Below are 18,095 nucleotides of genomic sequence, written 5' to 3' on the forward strand. Positions count from 1 at the left end.
AGATGTCATTAGAAGTACAAGTTCTAGATGTCTTAGAAGTACAATTTCTAGGTGTCATTAGAAATACAATTTCTAGGTTTTATTAGAAATACAATTTCTAGGTGTCATTAGAAGTACAATTTCTAGCTGTCTTAGAAAAATTTCTTGCTGTCTTAGAACAATTTCTAGCTGTCTTAGAAGTACAATTTCTAGATGTCTTAGAAGTACAATTTCTAGGTATCTTAGAAGTACAATTTCTAGGTGCCATAAGAAGTACAATTTCTAAGTGTCATTAGAAGTACAATTTCTAGGTGTCATTAGAAGTACAATTTCTAGCTGTCATTAGAAGTACAATTTATAAGTGTCATTAGAAGTTCAATTTCTTGCTGTCATTAATAGTACAAATTCAAATAAACCAGAGTTTGTAGAGTCTTGATTCAACCCTGCGCCAAGGTATATCATGTGGATTGGCTCAAACTGGTTTTAATGTTTACAAACTAGTTCCAACTGGATCTGTGGATGAGGTAAACCGGTTTTAATGTTTACTAACTAGTTCCAACTGGTTCTGTGAATGAGGTAAGCAAAACCGGTTTTAACTTTTACAAACTAGTTCAAACTGGATATTGGGATAAAGAAAATCGGTTTTAATGTTTACAAACTAGTTCAAACTGGTTCTGTGGATGAGGTAAACCGGTTTTAATGTTTACAACCTGGTTCCAATCCAACTGGTTCTTTGGATGAGGTAAGCAAAACCGGTTTGTTAACAAACTAGTTCCAACTGGTTCTGTGAATAAGGTAAACCGGCTTTAATGTTTACAAACTAGTTCCAACTGGTTCGGTGGATGGGGGAAGATTCAAGATTTTTTAATTTTTCATATTTGATTAAAAGCGAGAATTTGAACTTCGTAGTCTAGTTGAACCACTTCTTTTATGTGCTGGTTCAGTGTTCGTGTTAAAGAAAGGTGGTTCAGCAACCTCAACGTGGTTCAACTACTCTTTTCTATTCATTTAATTTTAGGGATTGCTCTCAAAGAGGTTTTTTATTTTAGGTTTTACCCTGGCTTTCTAGAAGAATGGCAGAGAATAGAGGGATTATGGCTGGTGCCAAACATGACAGGTTCAGGTCTTTGTAATTTCAAATAACCCTCCAGTTTAAGAGGGTTTACCCCAGTATACTTTAAAACTTAATCTCATCCATAATGTGGAGGATATTGTCGTTTTCCTTGTGTTATAAGTGTTTAATTCTTGATATCTATTTATGAGCATGCCAGATTCACGATGTAACTCTTGAAACATTTTTCTGAGAACTCTGACATTGTTTTCTTGCAGTAGAAATGCGCAAGCCACTTTTGTAGAGAAACCACAATTAAAAATAATTTTTTTTCAAAATCATATGTTCATGGCTGACTAATTCATACTTGATCAGACAAAGGTTTTAAGGGTACCGTTGTAAGACTAAGACGTTGGAACTGGAAGTTAATTGTAAATTACTGTAACAGTGGGCGAGTTTTGTTGATCTTTTACGATCAGCAATTCAAGGATTTTTTGGATCGCTGAGATCATAGCTACCAAGGGGAATCATGCCCCTTGGATCCGAATGGCTCAGGTTTTACTTTTAATTATNTATCTTGAAGACCCAAGCGTTGGGGAGGGGGCGGAACAACCCCGGGGTAGCTAGGGTTAAATGCGATCCTAGGATAAAGCAAAATCGAAGGAGGAGAGTTAGTTGATCGTCAGCTCCCTTAAACTGAGGTTCCCTTGAAGAATTCCCCTATTTGATGAAACTGATTTGATTCATAATATTTAGTTTGTATAAGTATCGTTCGATTTAAAGTTTGTATTTTTGTATCTTTTGCATATAAAAATATTATAAGAAAAACCGACTCGTTGAATATTTGAGAAACTCAGTGCATTGCTTTATTGATTTTTATTGATATACAATATTACGTTTACAGACCATTCAAGTCGTAAACATATAATTATTGCTTTCAAACTGGATTTGTAAATCTTAGACGTTGATTTAAAGCTACATATTATAGCGGTTCCTGATAATAATATTTTCTATCTTAGGCTCATGATTTACGAAGAACTTTGCCGAAGAAATAAAGAAGCTTGGAACATAAGAAAATGTCTATAAATATAGTTAAGAAACAAAAGGATATGTGAATATTTCCATTAATATTTGTTGAAAAAATAACCCACGAAGCATATAAGTATAAAAGATTTTTGATGTCTAAATAAACTGTAAAAAGTCTTTACTATCTTTCAAGGATTTACCAACATTCATGTTTCGTGACACCCCCTGTTCTTTAATATAAACTGTACTGCAACGAAGAACATGTCTGTCGATGGAGGGAACCCCCGGACGCCATGTGCCTCCAACCCTGCAGACAAGAGCCTCCCAGATTTGCTAGGGTGACCGAGCTTCAGCTATGCAGACCGAGCCTCCGCTATGCAGTGAACAAGGCCTTCGCTATACAGAAGTACTTTTTAAAACTCTTGTTTCGTATGTATAATAAAATGTTTTTGACAATTCTGTCGACATAGTGGCATGAGAGGTTTCTCAAAAATGTTTTTATCAATTAGCATAAATAGCGCCTATTTATGACTAATAAAGTGGTATCTAAAATTTAAACATTTTTTACACGAAAAGGAAAATATTAAGAGAAAAAATTTGAATTGAATTTCATTTCATCTTTTATAATCTTTGATTTGAGCGATACTTTTTTTGTAGTTCAAATTAAATCTAGAAAATTTGTATCATTTATTTAAATCTTAACATTTTTCAAAAAAAGCATCGATTAAATCAAAGATTACAACAAAACTAGCTAAGTTTACTCAAGAAATATTTCTCCAAATATCTTCCTTTCTGCGTAAGAAATGTTTAAAGTTTTAGTATAAATCTTATAAACCACTTTATGAGTTCTTATATGTTTCTAATCATGACAATCAAAAAATATTTCTAATCTTTAGTAAAATTCTTATGCCACTACGCCAAAAAAAATTGTTTAAATTTTTTATTACACATAAAAACCAAGATTTAAAAAAGCTGTTCTGTAGAGTGTAGGCTCATTTACTGCATTGCAGAGGCTTGGTCTGCATAGCGGAGGCTTGGTCTGCATAGTTGAGACTCGATCTACCTAGCAAATCTGGGAGGCTCTTGTGTGCATAGCAGAGGCTCATGGCGTCCGGGGATTCCCTCCCTCGTTCTGTCTTAGTATCGTAATAATTACAAATGAGAATTCGAAGATATAGTTAAGAGAAGGAACCCCAGAGCCCGAAATTTAAAAGAGTATTGTTGAACGAAACTCCCGAGTTTCCTTTTTGGGGTCTTAAGATTTGTGTAGATTTTGATTTAAGAGATTCGAAAAAATGGAGAATATAAACAAACTGAAAAAAATAATATTTCATTACAAAAATATTGATATTCACAAAAAATGCCTAAACCCATTCGTGAAACCCGGGTTTTAAAACTGGTTGTCATAACGATACCCTGTCTTAAGTTTTGGGCTCCGAGCCCGAAATTTAAGAGTTTCCTTTTTGGGGTCTTAACATTTGTGTATATTTTGATGTAAGAGATTCGAAAAAATGGAGAATATGAAGAAACATAAAATTTCATAACAAAAATATTGATATCCACAAAACTGCATAAACCCATCCATGAAACCTGGTTTTCCAAACTGGTTTTCATAACGATACCCTGTCTTAAGTTTTGGGCTCCGGCCGCTATGAGACTTCCAGATTTGCTATGCAGCAAACATTTTATACTTGAAATTGAGGATATAAAGAAAACATATTTTAAAATTAATTTGATTTGATTTTTTTAAATTTTTGATCTTTTGTTGTTTAGATCATTCTTATTAATAATGAAGATAAAAAAACATGAAGATAAAACTGCGGAATTAGATTCTTTTAGAAAGAAATATTAGTGAGAAAATATTTTAGATGTGACAAGGATTACAACAACAGATGTAAAGAAAGCACTTTTAAACTTAAAACCTGGAAAAAGTGATAATGTATTTGATTTTTACATCAGATTGCATTCAGAATTCATCTGATTTATTGATAAACCATGTAACTAAGCTGTTTCAAAGTTTCGTTCTATATGGAAATGTGCCAACATTTCTCTTAATTTGTACTCTTATCCCGATAATCAAGGATAACCATAGATAAAGATAGATTGCGCATAAGACGACATTTTTCATCATGAAAGATATAAATGTACAGAGATGTTTTAAAGATATTCCTATTACATAGATTAGGTCGGTTGTGAACATTGGCTGTTCTTATGTCATTGAGTACTTGAGGTGTTCAAGAGTTCTGTAGAGAGAAATTTATGTTAGTTTAGTCCTTCTCATGTCCTTCTTCAATTCTCGTAAATATGATATATTGCTCAGTGAAATAAAATTCACTCCTGAGTGGTTTAATAATTATGAAATCCATTAAAACACCAAACCACCCCGCTTATAATTGAAGTATACTTTGACCCCTAGAAGTATGAGTTCGCTGACTGTACAATTCTTGGTGATTTTGCGTACATAAGCTATCTATGTTTATTTATTTATCTATGGGGATAACCTAGGGGATACAGCTTCTAGTGAGAATTACAGACCTATTGCAATAGGAAACTTAATTCTTAAATGGTTCGATTCTTTAATTCTTATCATGAAGAATGACAAACTAAATATGGACGAATTACAGTTTGGTTTTCAGAAAGGAACTGGAACGTATATGTGTTCCTGGGCAACAACGTCAGAATTATAGATTATTATAACCGAGCTGGAAGACCTGTTTTTGCTTGTTCAATGGATTTATCCAAAGCCTTTGATGTTGTTTCCTGGATACAGTTATTCAAGGAACTTGAAGATAGAGAAGTATCTCCAGCTGTTCTGAGAACATTATTATATATATACAGAGGACAAACATACCAGGTACAATGGAACAATAGTGTATCTATAGGGTGTCTCGATAAACATGGAAATTCAGTGACGAATTAGATATCGTATTTTTAAATAATTCTTTGATTTAGTATAGTGATACCTACTGAGAAAGCTGTAAGAGTTTTGTCTGCTATGTCCACATTTTGTTTGCTTATGTTTTGACTGCATACGGTTGTTCTTAGTAAAACAAGAAAATTGCAGCATACAAACAAAGTAAACTTGTCCGTCTTCACTGTTCATCTTGCGGAGACATTATAGACACATATTTACAGTTATTTACCGTTTTCATAAAATAAACTCTTACAGAAATAATAATGTTATGGGTTTTGAAATTAGGTATTACAATGCTAATTCATAACAAAGACGATATCGAATTCGTCACTGAATTCCCATATTTTTTGGGACACCCTGTAGACTTTTTAAAGTTTACAACGGTGTGAAACAATGAGCAGTTTCCTCTCCTATCCTATTTTGTATATACATGAACAAATTGATATCAAGATTAAGATTTCATGGCAGTGGATGTCAACTTGGAGGAGTTTTAATGGGCATATTTATATACGCAGACGACATCATATTGCTTGCTCCTTGTAGAAACGGTTTACAAAATATGGTGAAGATATGTGAACAATTTGCAATCTTATTTTCAATGAAATTTAGTACTAACAATGTAGTTGAAAAGTCTAAGACTAAGTATATAATTTTTACAAAATATCCAATCAATACTGTAAACATTTCGCCCATTTATCTTGATGATGTACCATTAAAACATCTTGGATGCACGCTACAAACAGATAATTAATTTACTCGTGATATAAATCAGAAACGTGGACGCTAAAATTCATTCCCATGAATCAAGAATTTTACTTTGCAGATTCTACAGTTTTGATTAAATTATATAACCTTTATGCAACGAGTATTTATGGATCCAATTTATGGAATTTATTTTCGAATGATGTGTTCAGAATTTATTCGTCTTGGAACACTGCGGTTAGAATTGTGTTTAAATTACCAAACACTTGTCATAGATATTTTATCGAACCATTGTCACAGTCATCTCATTTAATGGCCATGTTCTGCAGTAGATTTCTTTCATTCATTTCTTCATTAGAAAATTCGTCAAAAATTTGTATCAGACTTTTGATAAATCTTTTAAAATTTGATCAAAGGTCAGTAACTGCAATAAATCTGTAAAATAATGCAGACAAATGCAGCAAAGATTTGAATATTATCGACAAACGTATTGTAAAAAAAAGTATGATATTTCAAGAAATACCCGTGGAAGAAGAATGGAGGATTCCATTTTTAAATGAACTAATTTCTGCAAAATCAATGGAGTTGACCAAACTGAGCTTGACGATAATATTAATTTTACAGTATGATCTTGTTTCTTGTATTTGTATTCATTTTTGATATATTCTCTTTTAGTTCTTTTTTTTCGGTTTAATTGTATCAATTATTTAAATTGTGTACGTTTACGAAATAAATAATAATAAAATAATAACCTTTCCCTTCAAGATTTTTCAAAAGGTATCGCTTAAATCTAAGATTTAAACATCCTATTTGTTCACTTAAAATCTTCCTTTACGCGCAAAAAAAACTATTTAGTAAAAAAGTTGTTCACCGTAACAGAGGCTCAGTGTTGCAAAGCAATTCAGTGAGCTTATGGCGCCGGGAGTTACCTATATACCAAATATGGTAGGACTAAGTAAAAAATAAAAATTTAATTATTGCCGACATTGAGATAACCTAACCAAAGCTGCAGTAATAATTAAGAAATTTTCCCTCCCCCGGATTCAACGGTACCCTGTCAATTAATGATTGAATCCTGAGGAGTTTTAGATTTCCATAGATACCAATCATTCTGAGAGTAAAGTGCTCATATCTTCAACCCTTTCAATTAATATAGGTATAAGTTGTAAAATTTATTTTACATAAATTAATAAAAATCATAAAATACAAGATTTAAAAGATCTAAATGTATCAATGCTAGCTGGTAGAGGATCCAAGTGTTAATAAGAAGCTTGTCCATAGAGCATAGGAGTGTAATGGAGTGGAGCTGAGGGGAGATAATAAACTGGATTATAGGAAGCATGGGCATAGGGAGCTGGATTATAGGATACAGGGACAGGGGCAATGGGAGCTGGATCATAAGTAACAGGGGCATATGGAGCTGGATCATAGGCAGGTTCATAGATGGGAGCATAGGGTGCAGGATCATAGGGAGAAGGGGCATAGGAGATGGGTGCATTGGTAACAGGGCCATAGGAGGCAGGGCCATAAGAGGCAGGGCCATAAGAGGCAGGGCCATAAGAGACAGGGCCATATGAGGCAGAGGATTGAGAAGCTTGTACAGGAACAGGACCAAATGGCCTAGCTCCCTTGCCATAGGAGTATTCATTGTATATCTGCTCATACGGACTTGTAGAGACGCTTGGAACATATCTTCCATTGCTGCCACCAAATCCACCAAAACCCTTTGATCCGTATGGTTGTCTGTAAATCATTGGATAAGCAGTATAGCCACTTATATTCACACTGGAAGTATCACGCCTCTTTCTACTAAAACATTATTCAATTTAACATGGTTAAAAACATGGATTAAGTAATATAAGTAAATGTATAATTTGTGGAAGGCTGCAAGAAGAGACATCTATAAAACATTCAGTGGACCAAGGTCAATTTGAATTAAAACCAGAGTGACCTTAGTGACGCTTGGCATGTAACGGCCGGACTCCTTGTACTGACCTTAGCGACGCTTGGCATGTACCAGCCGGACTCCTTGGTAATGACCTTGATGACACTCGGCATGTACCAGCCGTACTCCTTGTACCGACCTTAACAAGACATGTACCGGCCCCACCTTAACCACCCGACTTTTTACAGTACTCGGCTTATCATTAGCCTATTTGACCTAGCCCACTAGCTAAGTTTAGTGTCAGGTAGCCATTAAAATAAATAACAACTCTCAACAGGTGGGGAGAAAAGCATAAAAAATAAATAAACTTACTAAGCCTTTTTGTTGTATCCATAACCCTTGTTGTATCCATATCCAACATCTCCTCCATATCCACCATAAACTTTATTGTATCCAGATCCAACAATGAAAAAAAGTGACTTTCAGAAACAAAAAAGATGGCTTTTACTAAACGAATTTGCTGAACAAACAATAATAAACGAAATGGAACAAAATCACGAACGAAATGGGTTGTTCACTAACTATGAACAACAAAATGAAAAAAGTTAGCCATGCCCATCTCTAATAACAATGCTTTCCCATCGCCTAGTTTCAATGCCTTCCCATCTCTAATTCCAATGCTTTCCTTTGTTTCCAGATTTGTTTTAGTTTCATACAAAACTTAAAATCAAAACCCAAAGTCTTAAACGTTTCAGGTTGGGGAAAAATTAATCCCTCTAGAAGCTACCCTGAGCAGGCTTTAGGTTTTGAAAAAATGTATGGAGCTTACATCTTTAGAATCATAACAGAAATAATTTAGGAAAAGTAATTAGGAAAATCCAAAAAATATGTCAAAGGCGGATTTTCTTAATTCCTGAAAACATTAATATAAAATTTCACAATTCTAAAAAACTAATGTTCCAAAAATTAATCCGATGAATTTGGTAAGCCCACCTGAGCCGGAATTTTTTCAAATTTACGGTCGTATTTAAGACGTCCTAAATACGTCTCCGTACTCTATAGTGTTTTTCCGCTAGATGTCTCCCGTAAGTTATTTTCGGACAGACAGACTTACTCACGTCGTGTTTACTCACATAATTTCGCCGTGAGTTAACCTTATTATAGATGTCAGCACCTGCACACAATACAACTTTATAAACACAGGGATAAATAATAATCACAATTTTAATAATATAATTTAATTCAAAAAGTCAAATTTTAATCCGATTTTGATAAAAACTAAATAAAAAGTTTAATATTCTGTAGTTTTATTTTACGAAAACTATTATAATCCAATGCTGATTCTTGAGAATTTAATATTTTTGAAAGTCGTCAATAAAAAGCATCCCTGAAAATGTATTCTGCAGTGTATTGAACAGCTTTCTATTTATTTTCGTCTATAGGGGTCGCGCGATGTTGCAGTTTATGGTCGGACACTAGATGTTGTAGAAAATCCCATTTAGACAGTACTTAATTCCTCCGTATTCAGGACGTGAGTAAGTGGAGACGTCATATGTTTGCAAAAAGTACGGATGAAAAAATTCGGGCTCTGAACAATGTACAATAGTAAATGTATCTCAGTTTTATACTAGCTAAATATTGTACAAGTTACTTAAATCCAGTTTCAAAAAAGAAACTGACTCTCAATTATTAACAGCGCTAAATACCGAATTTTATCTAATTTCAAGCAAAGAATAAATACGCATAATTTAAAATCATAATCCCCTTGACCTAGTGACCTTTAATAAGAAACGAGAATCTTCTTGATTTGGTTTTAAAAAGCTAAGTTAAATGACTTTAATAGGAACAATCCAGGCAAAGCTGGGTTTCCAAGCAAATATTACTTAATGAACTGTACTCGATTATAAAGTAAAAAGTGGGCATTTATTAAATCATTAAGAACATTCATTGGGGTTAGGGAATAGGGGGCAGAACAAACCCACCCCCTGATTTATATTGAGGCACTAAATATCAATTTAAAGGAATTAAACTCATGCAAAACTAACAATTCTTATTAGTAGATAAATTAAACTCAACTGTCAGCTAAAGAAATTAAAATAAAATAATCAAATAAAAATCAATATAAAATATTATTCTACCTGCACTCCAACAAGCAAGACCAAAGATAGCACACAATGCTTCATGATTCTCTTCCTACTGAATTGATACTGTTGATGTTGAGTAAAGTATTCAAAACGTAAACAAACATGAAGAAAGTGTACTGCATGGATAAATAAATTAATGTACTGCAGTTGTATCACGAGACTATGTAATATTTGAGCAAACAAATATAATATTAATAAAAAAATTTAAAATACTTTTACAATGTTTTTATATATATTTTTTTAAAATAATTTTATAAAATAAAATGGTACGAGGCATAGTTAATAATTTCTAATGTTCATGTTCGCAGTTTATTTTTCTTGCCTCACTTTGCCAGTACATTTATGGCACTGCCCAAATATATTCTATAGTGCAAAAGCTATGGCAACGTAGAATTTGTACACTATTAATGCAGATGTATTCTTACGTCACAAGTGTCAACTTAGCTTTTGTGTCCGACAAAATTATTAATAATAGTGATAATTTTCGAATAAAGTGCTTATCTTACAGTAACAAAAAGTGCAGTTTTATGGTCTATTTTTATTGTCTGTTTTTACACTTTTTTATTTAATCTTGGAGAACCTGTCAACTAATTTGAGAAAATTTCGTTTTCCTTGTTATATTTGACAGTTTGTGACGTCTTGTATAATTCTTCCATTTCTCTGTTGCCACCTATTGTACATTTATAAAAGAAAAACTAAAATTAAAGAAAAATTTATTTTAGTATAACTAGTATTTCAGCGTGTTTAGTATTTAGAGAACCCAGCTTTGTCAGGAAACTAAAATTTCTTAAATAAAAGTCAACCTACTCAACTACTCAACTACTGAACTACTCAACTACTCAACTACTCAACTACTGAACTACTCAACTACTCAACTACTCAACTACTCAACTACTCAACTACTCAACTACTCAACTACTCAACTAACCTACTCAACTTTTCTAAAAAAGAATATTCCCGTGGTTCTACTGTGTTCCCCAGTATAGAAATCTATCTATCTATCTATCTATCTATCTATCTATCTATCTATCTATCTATCTATCTATCTATCTATCTATCTATCTATCTATCTATCTATCTAACGTTAAGACAAATTACAGATTACATGGGATGGATATGTGTTAATGGAAATTAATCAATAATTGGATAAATTATCTGATTAAATATATAATTAGAAAAATCTAATTTACAGGAAACAACATGAATTAAAAGGATTGTTCACGTACTATCAAGTGAACCTTCATTTATAAAGGGATTGTTCACGTATTATCAAGTGAACCTTCATTTATAAAGAGGCATGTCCATTTCACAACATTAAGCTTTAAACCGATGTATGATTGAGACTGAATAAGATATTATAACTTTTTCTCTGAAAATTGACTATTTTGATTACTCAGAAGTTTGAATTGTATATGTGAACTCATAAAAAAGGGGTAATACACTCTATGCCTAATGTCTCTTTTAGCAACACATATATGCCGAAATTTCTACTTTTAATAAATTTACCATTTTTTTTTAGATGAATGCCCGATTCACAACGGTACCCTTAATTTAAACCTTAATTTAAACCTTTAACTGCTCAACAATATTTTTCTAATATAAAATCTTTGAATTCTGTCGATTTAGATAGATAGATAAATAAAGATAGATAATAATACATAAATAAAGAGATAGATAGATAGATAGATAGATAGATAGATGATAGATAGATAGATAGATAGATAGATAGATAGATAGGTAGATAGATAGATTGCTCAGTGAAATAAAATTCACTCCTGAGTGGTTTAATAATTATGAAATCCATTAAAACACCAAACCATAGATAGATAGATAGATAGATAGATAGATAGATAGATAGATAGATAGATAGATAGATAGATAGATAGATAGATAGATAGATAGATAGATAGATAGATAGATAGATAGATAGATAGATAGATAGATAGATAGATAGATAGATAGATAGATAGATAGATAGATAGATAGATAGATAGATAGATAGATAGATAGATAGATAGATAGATAGATAGATAGATAGATAGATAGATAGATAGATAGATAGATAGATAGATAGATAGATNTTTTAAATGAATAAGAAATAAGATCATATCATTTTCATATTGCAAAGTCAAAGTAATAAATGATTACTTGACTCTGTTAGTTAAGCAGTACTCCCTTAAAAGCTCAAATACACTTGTTAAAAAGGTTAGCCTTTATAGTGTGCATTGACAATGTAATAAAAACAACCATATACCACTGTAAAACCAAACCAAACATTGTTAAAAAATCATTAAAAACCCCCAAAAATTTTTTTTCGCCTGCAGCGCATCAGGTTGCACCCCCCCTGGTCAAATCCTGGCTACGGGCCTGAAATATATATATATATAAAGGTTACCTTAATTAGATCTATAAAGATTACCTTAATTAGATTTATACAGGTTACATTAATAAGATTTATATAGGCTACATTAATTACATTAATTACATTACATTACATTACATTACATTACATAATTACATTAATTACATTAATATACAGTTAGAACCATTAAACTCTGGACTAGGAAGAAGACTTTAAAGCAACCTTATGAGTATTCAATGTTATGTAAAGCAATGTGTTGGGAAATTGGTGAGCGTACAGTGTACAGTACAGTGCATGTTTATGGACTACTTAAAATCATAATTTGAGTCTAACAGCCGTCTTCCTTTAGCCAGTTTTACTTTTAGGGCTCCATTGTAGAGTCAGTAAAATCAAAAACTTATCTGCTTATTTACTTAATTACTTATTTACTTACTTACTTACTTACTTACTAACTTATTTTCTTACTTACTTACTTACTTACTTACTTAGTAACTTACTTACTTACTTATTTACTTATTTACTTACTTACTTACTTACTTACTTATTTACTTACTAACTTACTTACCTACTTACTTTATTACTTACTTACTTATTTACTTACTTACTTACTTACTTACTTACTTACTTACTTACTTACTTACTTACTTACTTACTTAATTACTTATTTACTTATTTTCTTACTTACTTACTTACCTACTTACTTACTTACTTACTTACTTACTTCATTACTTACTTACATTAACTAACTTACTTACTTACTAACTTACTTACTTACATTCTAACCTAATTAATTAATTAATAACTTACTTACTTACTTACTTAATTACTTACATACTTACTAACTTGCTTACTTACTTACTTACTTACTTACTTACTTACTTAATTACTTATGTACTTACTTATTTACTTTATAACTTACTTTATAACTTACTTATTTACTTACTTACTAATTTACTTACTTACTTAATTACTTACTTACTTACTAACTTACTTACTAACTTACTTATTTACTTAAAAACTTACTTACTCACTTACTTACTTACTTGCTTATTTACTGACTTACTTACTTACTTACTTACTAACTTACTTACTTACTAACTTAATTATTTACTTTTTTACTTATTTTCTTACTTACTTACTAACTTACTTACTTACTAACTTACTAACTAACTAACTAACTAACTTACTTAGTTGCTAACTTACTTACTTAATTATTTACTTGTTCATATTGTAGAGAGGGGGGGGGGGTTAGGTAGGGTTGTCAAAAATGTAAAAAACGAACGAATACGGTTTTTTTCTTTTCGTTTTGACTTTTCAAAACAATCACGAACTTTCGTTTTTTGTAAAATCGATTTTTAAGCTTTACGTTCTTTTCTACGTGTTGTAAATCGTTTTAAAAAAATGGTGCATAGGAAATCGATCTATAATCCTTTGGTGCATAGGAAATCGACCTATAATCCTTTTGATCTAATGGCAATTTGATCTAAAAGAATCTGATCTAAGTGGACTTAGATCTAAAAAAAAATTTTAGACCAAATTCCAATTATTTAGGGAAAATTGTGGAATTTGATCTAAAATTTGGATTTTATATATTTTGAGTAAAAAATATCATTTAAAGATGTTTATTTTTGAAGACAAATATTTTAGATCAAATTCTACATATTACAGATAAAATTCCCAAATTTTGTGCAAAAATTATATTGGAAGTACAAAAGTATTTATAGTAGAATTAGGTCTAAAAAATCTGATCTAAAATCTGATCTAAAATATGAAGAATTCAATCTAAAAAATGTATAATTTGATCTAAAAAATGTGGAATTAGATCTAAAAAATGTAGAATTTATATGAAGAAAGATCTTTCAGTTTTAACAGTAGAATTAGGTCTAAAAAATGTATAATTTGATCTAAAATATGAAGAATTCGATCTAAAAATGTGGAATTAGATCTAAAAAATGTAGAATTTATAATTTTTAGTTTTTGAATGAGAAAAATAAATATATATAAACATAGTAAACATATAAACATAAATTGTGTGGCATTACATTTTTAACATTTGGCCCTGGGATTTCCAAAATGTGGTCTACCATTTTGTTACCTTTAAAATGGATTGGAGATACAGTAGTATTTGATTATATCAATACAATATTCTGGTTTCTCATTATTCACAAAGATTTTCGCAGATTTTCTAGAATTATTATTGAAAAGACATTTGAAGAATTTGAAGAAATCTGCGAATAAATTCAAAGAAAATTAGAAATTCAATATAATAATGAAAACAATATAATCGGTTTTAGTATTGATTTAAAGACAAATTTCTTCAGCGATTATATTAATACAAAGAAGAGGACTATAAAATTAAATTTTGATTTGGAGCAGCCAAACCATGATATACCTGAGGATGCACTCCATTCTCCAGATGGGACAATAAACAGAGCTACATGAGACTTGGAGCAGACAAATCAGCATATCCAAGAGACACAGGAGAACTAGGATATCCAGGGCATACAAGAGGGCTAGGATAATCGAGGATATTGAGGCAGGAGACACAGCACCATATGGAGCAGCTCCTCCCAGATATGATGTAGCAGAAGCATATGTACAAAATGATCCTAATATAGGAGATAATGCTCCTTACAGAGTAGCTCATCATGAACCTGGTGTATAGGCAACAACTAGAAGAGACAATCCAGATATAGAAGAAGCTTGTCTAAATATAGATAAGCTGAAAAGTATGTTCTTCTGATAAATGCTTAAAAACCTAAATTTTAAATATTCACATCACGAAAAATACAGTTTGTTTTCTGCCATTCATTTCAATATATTAAACCTTTACAAAACCCAGACGTCAATATCTTTGTAACCTACTTTTTACCTATACAGCCCAGCACAGTTTAACATAGGCCCTGCGCATTTAAGCAAGACCAATCCTTTACCATGTATGTCAAGGAATTTTGTTATTTATAGTATGTTATTCTTTATATTTTTGTGCTATAGTTCTGTTTTTCAAAGAGTTTCTGTCTTTTTGAGTGTTGAACAAAAGAAGTATAATCAAGGATAGATACTCTTATAGTTGGACATTTTAACCTAAACATTCAGATTTACATCACTCTAAAATTTATACATTTAGATTATAAAAAAAATATCAAAGCTTCATTTCTAGATAAAAATCAATAAAAATTAAAAGCTAGATTTGTTGCAAGCTGCTCCTGCTATTGTATCTCTGCACAGCCTTCTTTATAGGTTCAACAGAAGGAGTAGATAGTCTGTGTGTGGGAGAAGCTGCTTCTCCTAGAGATAGAGCAGCTCTACATAGATACTGGAACCCAGCAATAACTCAAAAAAATAGAGACCTCCTGAGAGATACTACTGAACCTGGTACGTAATCAAGTTCCTTCTACAACTCTAGATAGACCGGGAGCAGCTAGGATTACAGTAAGAGCAGCAATCAAATCAGCAGTCACTACAGAAGCTGCTATTGACAGAATGCTGTCTTGGTTGCAGGATAACATATGCTCTGCTGAATCCTACAGTCTCGGAACTATTAGTCCAGAGATAGAACTAGGAGAAATATTGGAGTTTGAGGCAGGTGCTCTGATAGATTTTGAACCTAGAGCACCTGAACGAGACAATTAAAGTTAAGAAGCTGTTCAAAGATTCCTGTATAATAGCAACTGAACAACAGGTTTCCGGAATGTAATATATATAATCGGATTTTATCAAGATTGTCTTTTACAGATATAATTTTAAATAATAAAGTTATTAAACTGATGAATTGCATTAATTATAATACTGAAAGATATTTAGATAAGTGATTATACTGAGATTATAATAATAAAGTTACTGTTATTTATAGTGAAACATTGGTCCAAGCTCTAACCATGGATAAATTCAATAAATCCCCATGATATATTGTGTATTAATCATAACACTTCAGGGGGTGAAAAATACAGATATTTAATATTTAAATTTTTATAGGATTTATTACATAAAAATTAAATATTATATATATAACCTATATATATAAGATAACCTAACCTAACAAGGGGAATGTCGACAATTTTATCATTGGTCTAGGATCAAGTTTTTACACAGGGATACTTGAGTTTATTTCAGGAGATGTACTGTTACCATTTAAAATTGGTTTTGACTTAAAGAAATATAAAGCCTTAGAACTTAAGCGAATAAATCTACAGATTGTATAAAATACGTATATTTACAAGTAAAAAATGAATGAATAAAAAATGATACTAATGAATAATGGACAGCGAAGCTCCCTGACGGTCTGTCGGCCTTTCATCCGCCTGGATGGGGAGTTAAACTTCCATCTTCTGATCCTTCGTGAATACTAACTCATTTCGGCTTTACCCTGGCCGAAGTTTTTTTTTTCCATTCCTCCCAGATTCAAACTTATGCTCATTGGCTAAATATTGAACTTAGACCCAGGCCAACTGTAACTTTATTCTTCACATTTTGAAATCTCTTTTTTCTGGGTTGGCATTTTCTCAACGGACAGAACTGTCTTGACACTTTATACGTGGGGAGTTTATCATCTGCCCTACAGCTATTTTTTGCTTTTAAAACTTTAGCTACCCAGTATAGTTATGCTCTGGAAATATAAATCGAGCGTGAGAGTAGATCAAGTAGCCTTCTATGTAAACAGGAATCCCCCATTTACAACAAAACCTTTTGAAGATCGAGAAACAAAAAACTAAGTTTATACTGTAAAAATCTCTAAAATTCTGTAAAAAGCAATATTCAGGATGTGCCAGGAACAAAATATGACAGAAGCAAGAAAATTTAAAAATTTTCTTTGATCTTCAAATGTAAGAATTGCGAGAATCGTCTTTGATTTCTGATATTCAAAGCATGGGCAAAGAAAGTAAAGAAAGAGGCTGTATGTCTGATGATCTTTTTTTAAAATGGTGCACATTTCTTGTATCTTAAAAATTGACGAATCCTGAATTCTCCAAGAGAATCATGTGTACCTCTAAATATTATTGTGTCATCACCAACATCTCTAAACTAAACCCTAATCTTATCTTCTCTAACTTGAACCCTAATCTTCTGTAATCTAAATCCTACTCTTCTTTAACCTGAATCATACTCTTTTCTAACATGAACCTTACTCTTCTGTAACCTGAACCCTGCTCTCCTCTCAAATGAACCCTACTCTTTTCTAATCTGACTCCTACTCTTCTCTAACCTGAACCCTACTTTTCTCTAACCTGAACCCTACTCTTCTCTTCTTTAACCTGAACCCTGCTCTCCTCTCAAATGAACCCTACTCTTCTCTAATCTGACTCCTACTCATCTCTAACCTGAATCTCTACTCTCCTCTAACCTGAACCCTACTTTCCTCTAACCTGAACCCTACTCTCCTCTAACCTGAACCCTACTATCCTCTAACCTGAACCATAATCTTCTCTAACCTGATCCCTACTCTTCTCTAACTTGTATCCTACTCTTCTCAGTGTATCTATAAAAACGCTACCCTATAAAAATGCTACTTTAAAAAAAAAACACTACACCATAAAAACGCTACACTATAAAAACACTACACTAAAAAAACACACACTATAAAAACGCTACCAAGGCTAAATTCACTACCATTTTTAGATGAGAACTATTAATTATGATTAAAGATAAGACATTAATGTTTTTAATGTATTAAATGAAATGAGAGATATTGTTTACGTATTCGATAATATATGAATATATTGACCAAAATTACATTTGAATCATTAAAAAATATATTGATAAAAAGAATGTTAATGGAAGATAGTCGGTCTAGATTCTCAGAATTAGCAGCTGCAATAACCATGCAACTTCGGTTGCTGCTGCAATTCTAAGTAAATATGAGGAAATTTATCGAAATATAGATGTATTACCAAACAAGAATCCAAACAAAGATAATAGTCTGATTGTTATATCTGTGCACTCATGGAAACTGTATGATTCACAGTTTAGCTGATGAGATTGTTTGTTCGGCAAGACCTTCTAACTAATATAATTATGTTAGATATGCTGTAGTC

The 18,095-nt window shown here is 31.8% G+C and overlaps 1 protein-coding gene and 1 long non-coding RNA gene across 2 annotated transcripts; one reads left to right on the top strand and one right to left on the bottom strand.

Moving 5' to 3' along the window:
• The first annotated feature begins 429 nt into the window (after positions 1-429).
• On the top strand, positions 430-2,076 carry LOC111717150 (uncharacterized). The gene is made up of 3 exons (XR_002768699.1): positions 430-503; positions 1,029-1,096; positions 2,050-2,076. It is a non-coding gene; the product is annotated as an uncharacterized LOC111717150 (long non-coding RNA).
• A 4,753-nt stretch (positions 2,077-6,829) lies between these two features.
• LOC111717155 (leucine-rich repeat extensin-like protein 1) lies at positions 6,830-9,749 on the bottom strand. The gene is made up of 3 exons (XM_023492664.1): positions 9,696-9,749; positions 7,930-8,017; positions 6,830-7,481 (listed from the first exon to the last, which is right to left on the bottom strand). Exon 3 carries the CDS (start codon positions 7,424-7,426, stop codon positions 6,932-6,934), a length of 495 nt encoding a protein of 164 aa, XP_023348432.1. The 5' UTR covers positions 7,427-7,481; positions 7,930-8,017; positions 9,696-9,749; the 3' UTR covers positions 6,830-6,931.
• Positions 9,750-18,095: the final 8,346 nt, after the last annotated feature.

This window comes from Eurytemora carolleeae, unplaced genomic scaffold, assembly GCF_000591075.1.
Source record: "Eurytemora carolleeae unplaced genomic scaffold, Eaff_2.0 scaffold1288, whole genome shotgun sequence".
NCBI lineage: Eukaryota > Metazoa > Arthropoda > Copepoda > Calanoida > Temoridae > Eurytemora > Eurytemora carolleeae.

Bases quoted from the DNA above. Each gene is read 5' to 3' on its own strand.
- LOC111717155 (XM_023492664.1), bottom strand. From the start codon at position 7,426: ATGATTTACAGACAACCATACGGATCAAAGGGTTTTGGTGGATTTGGT.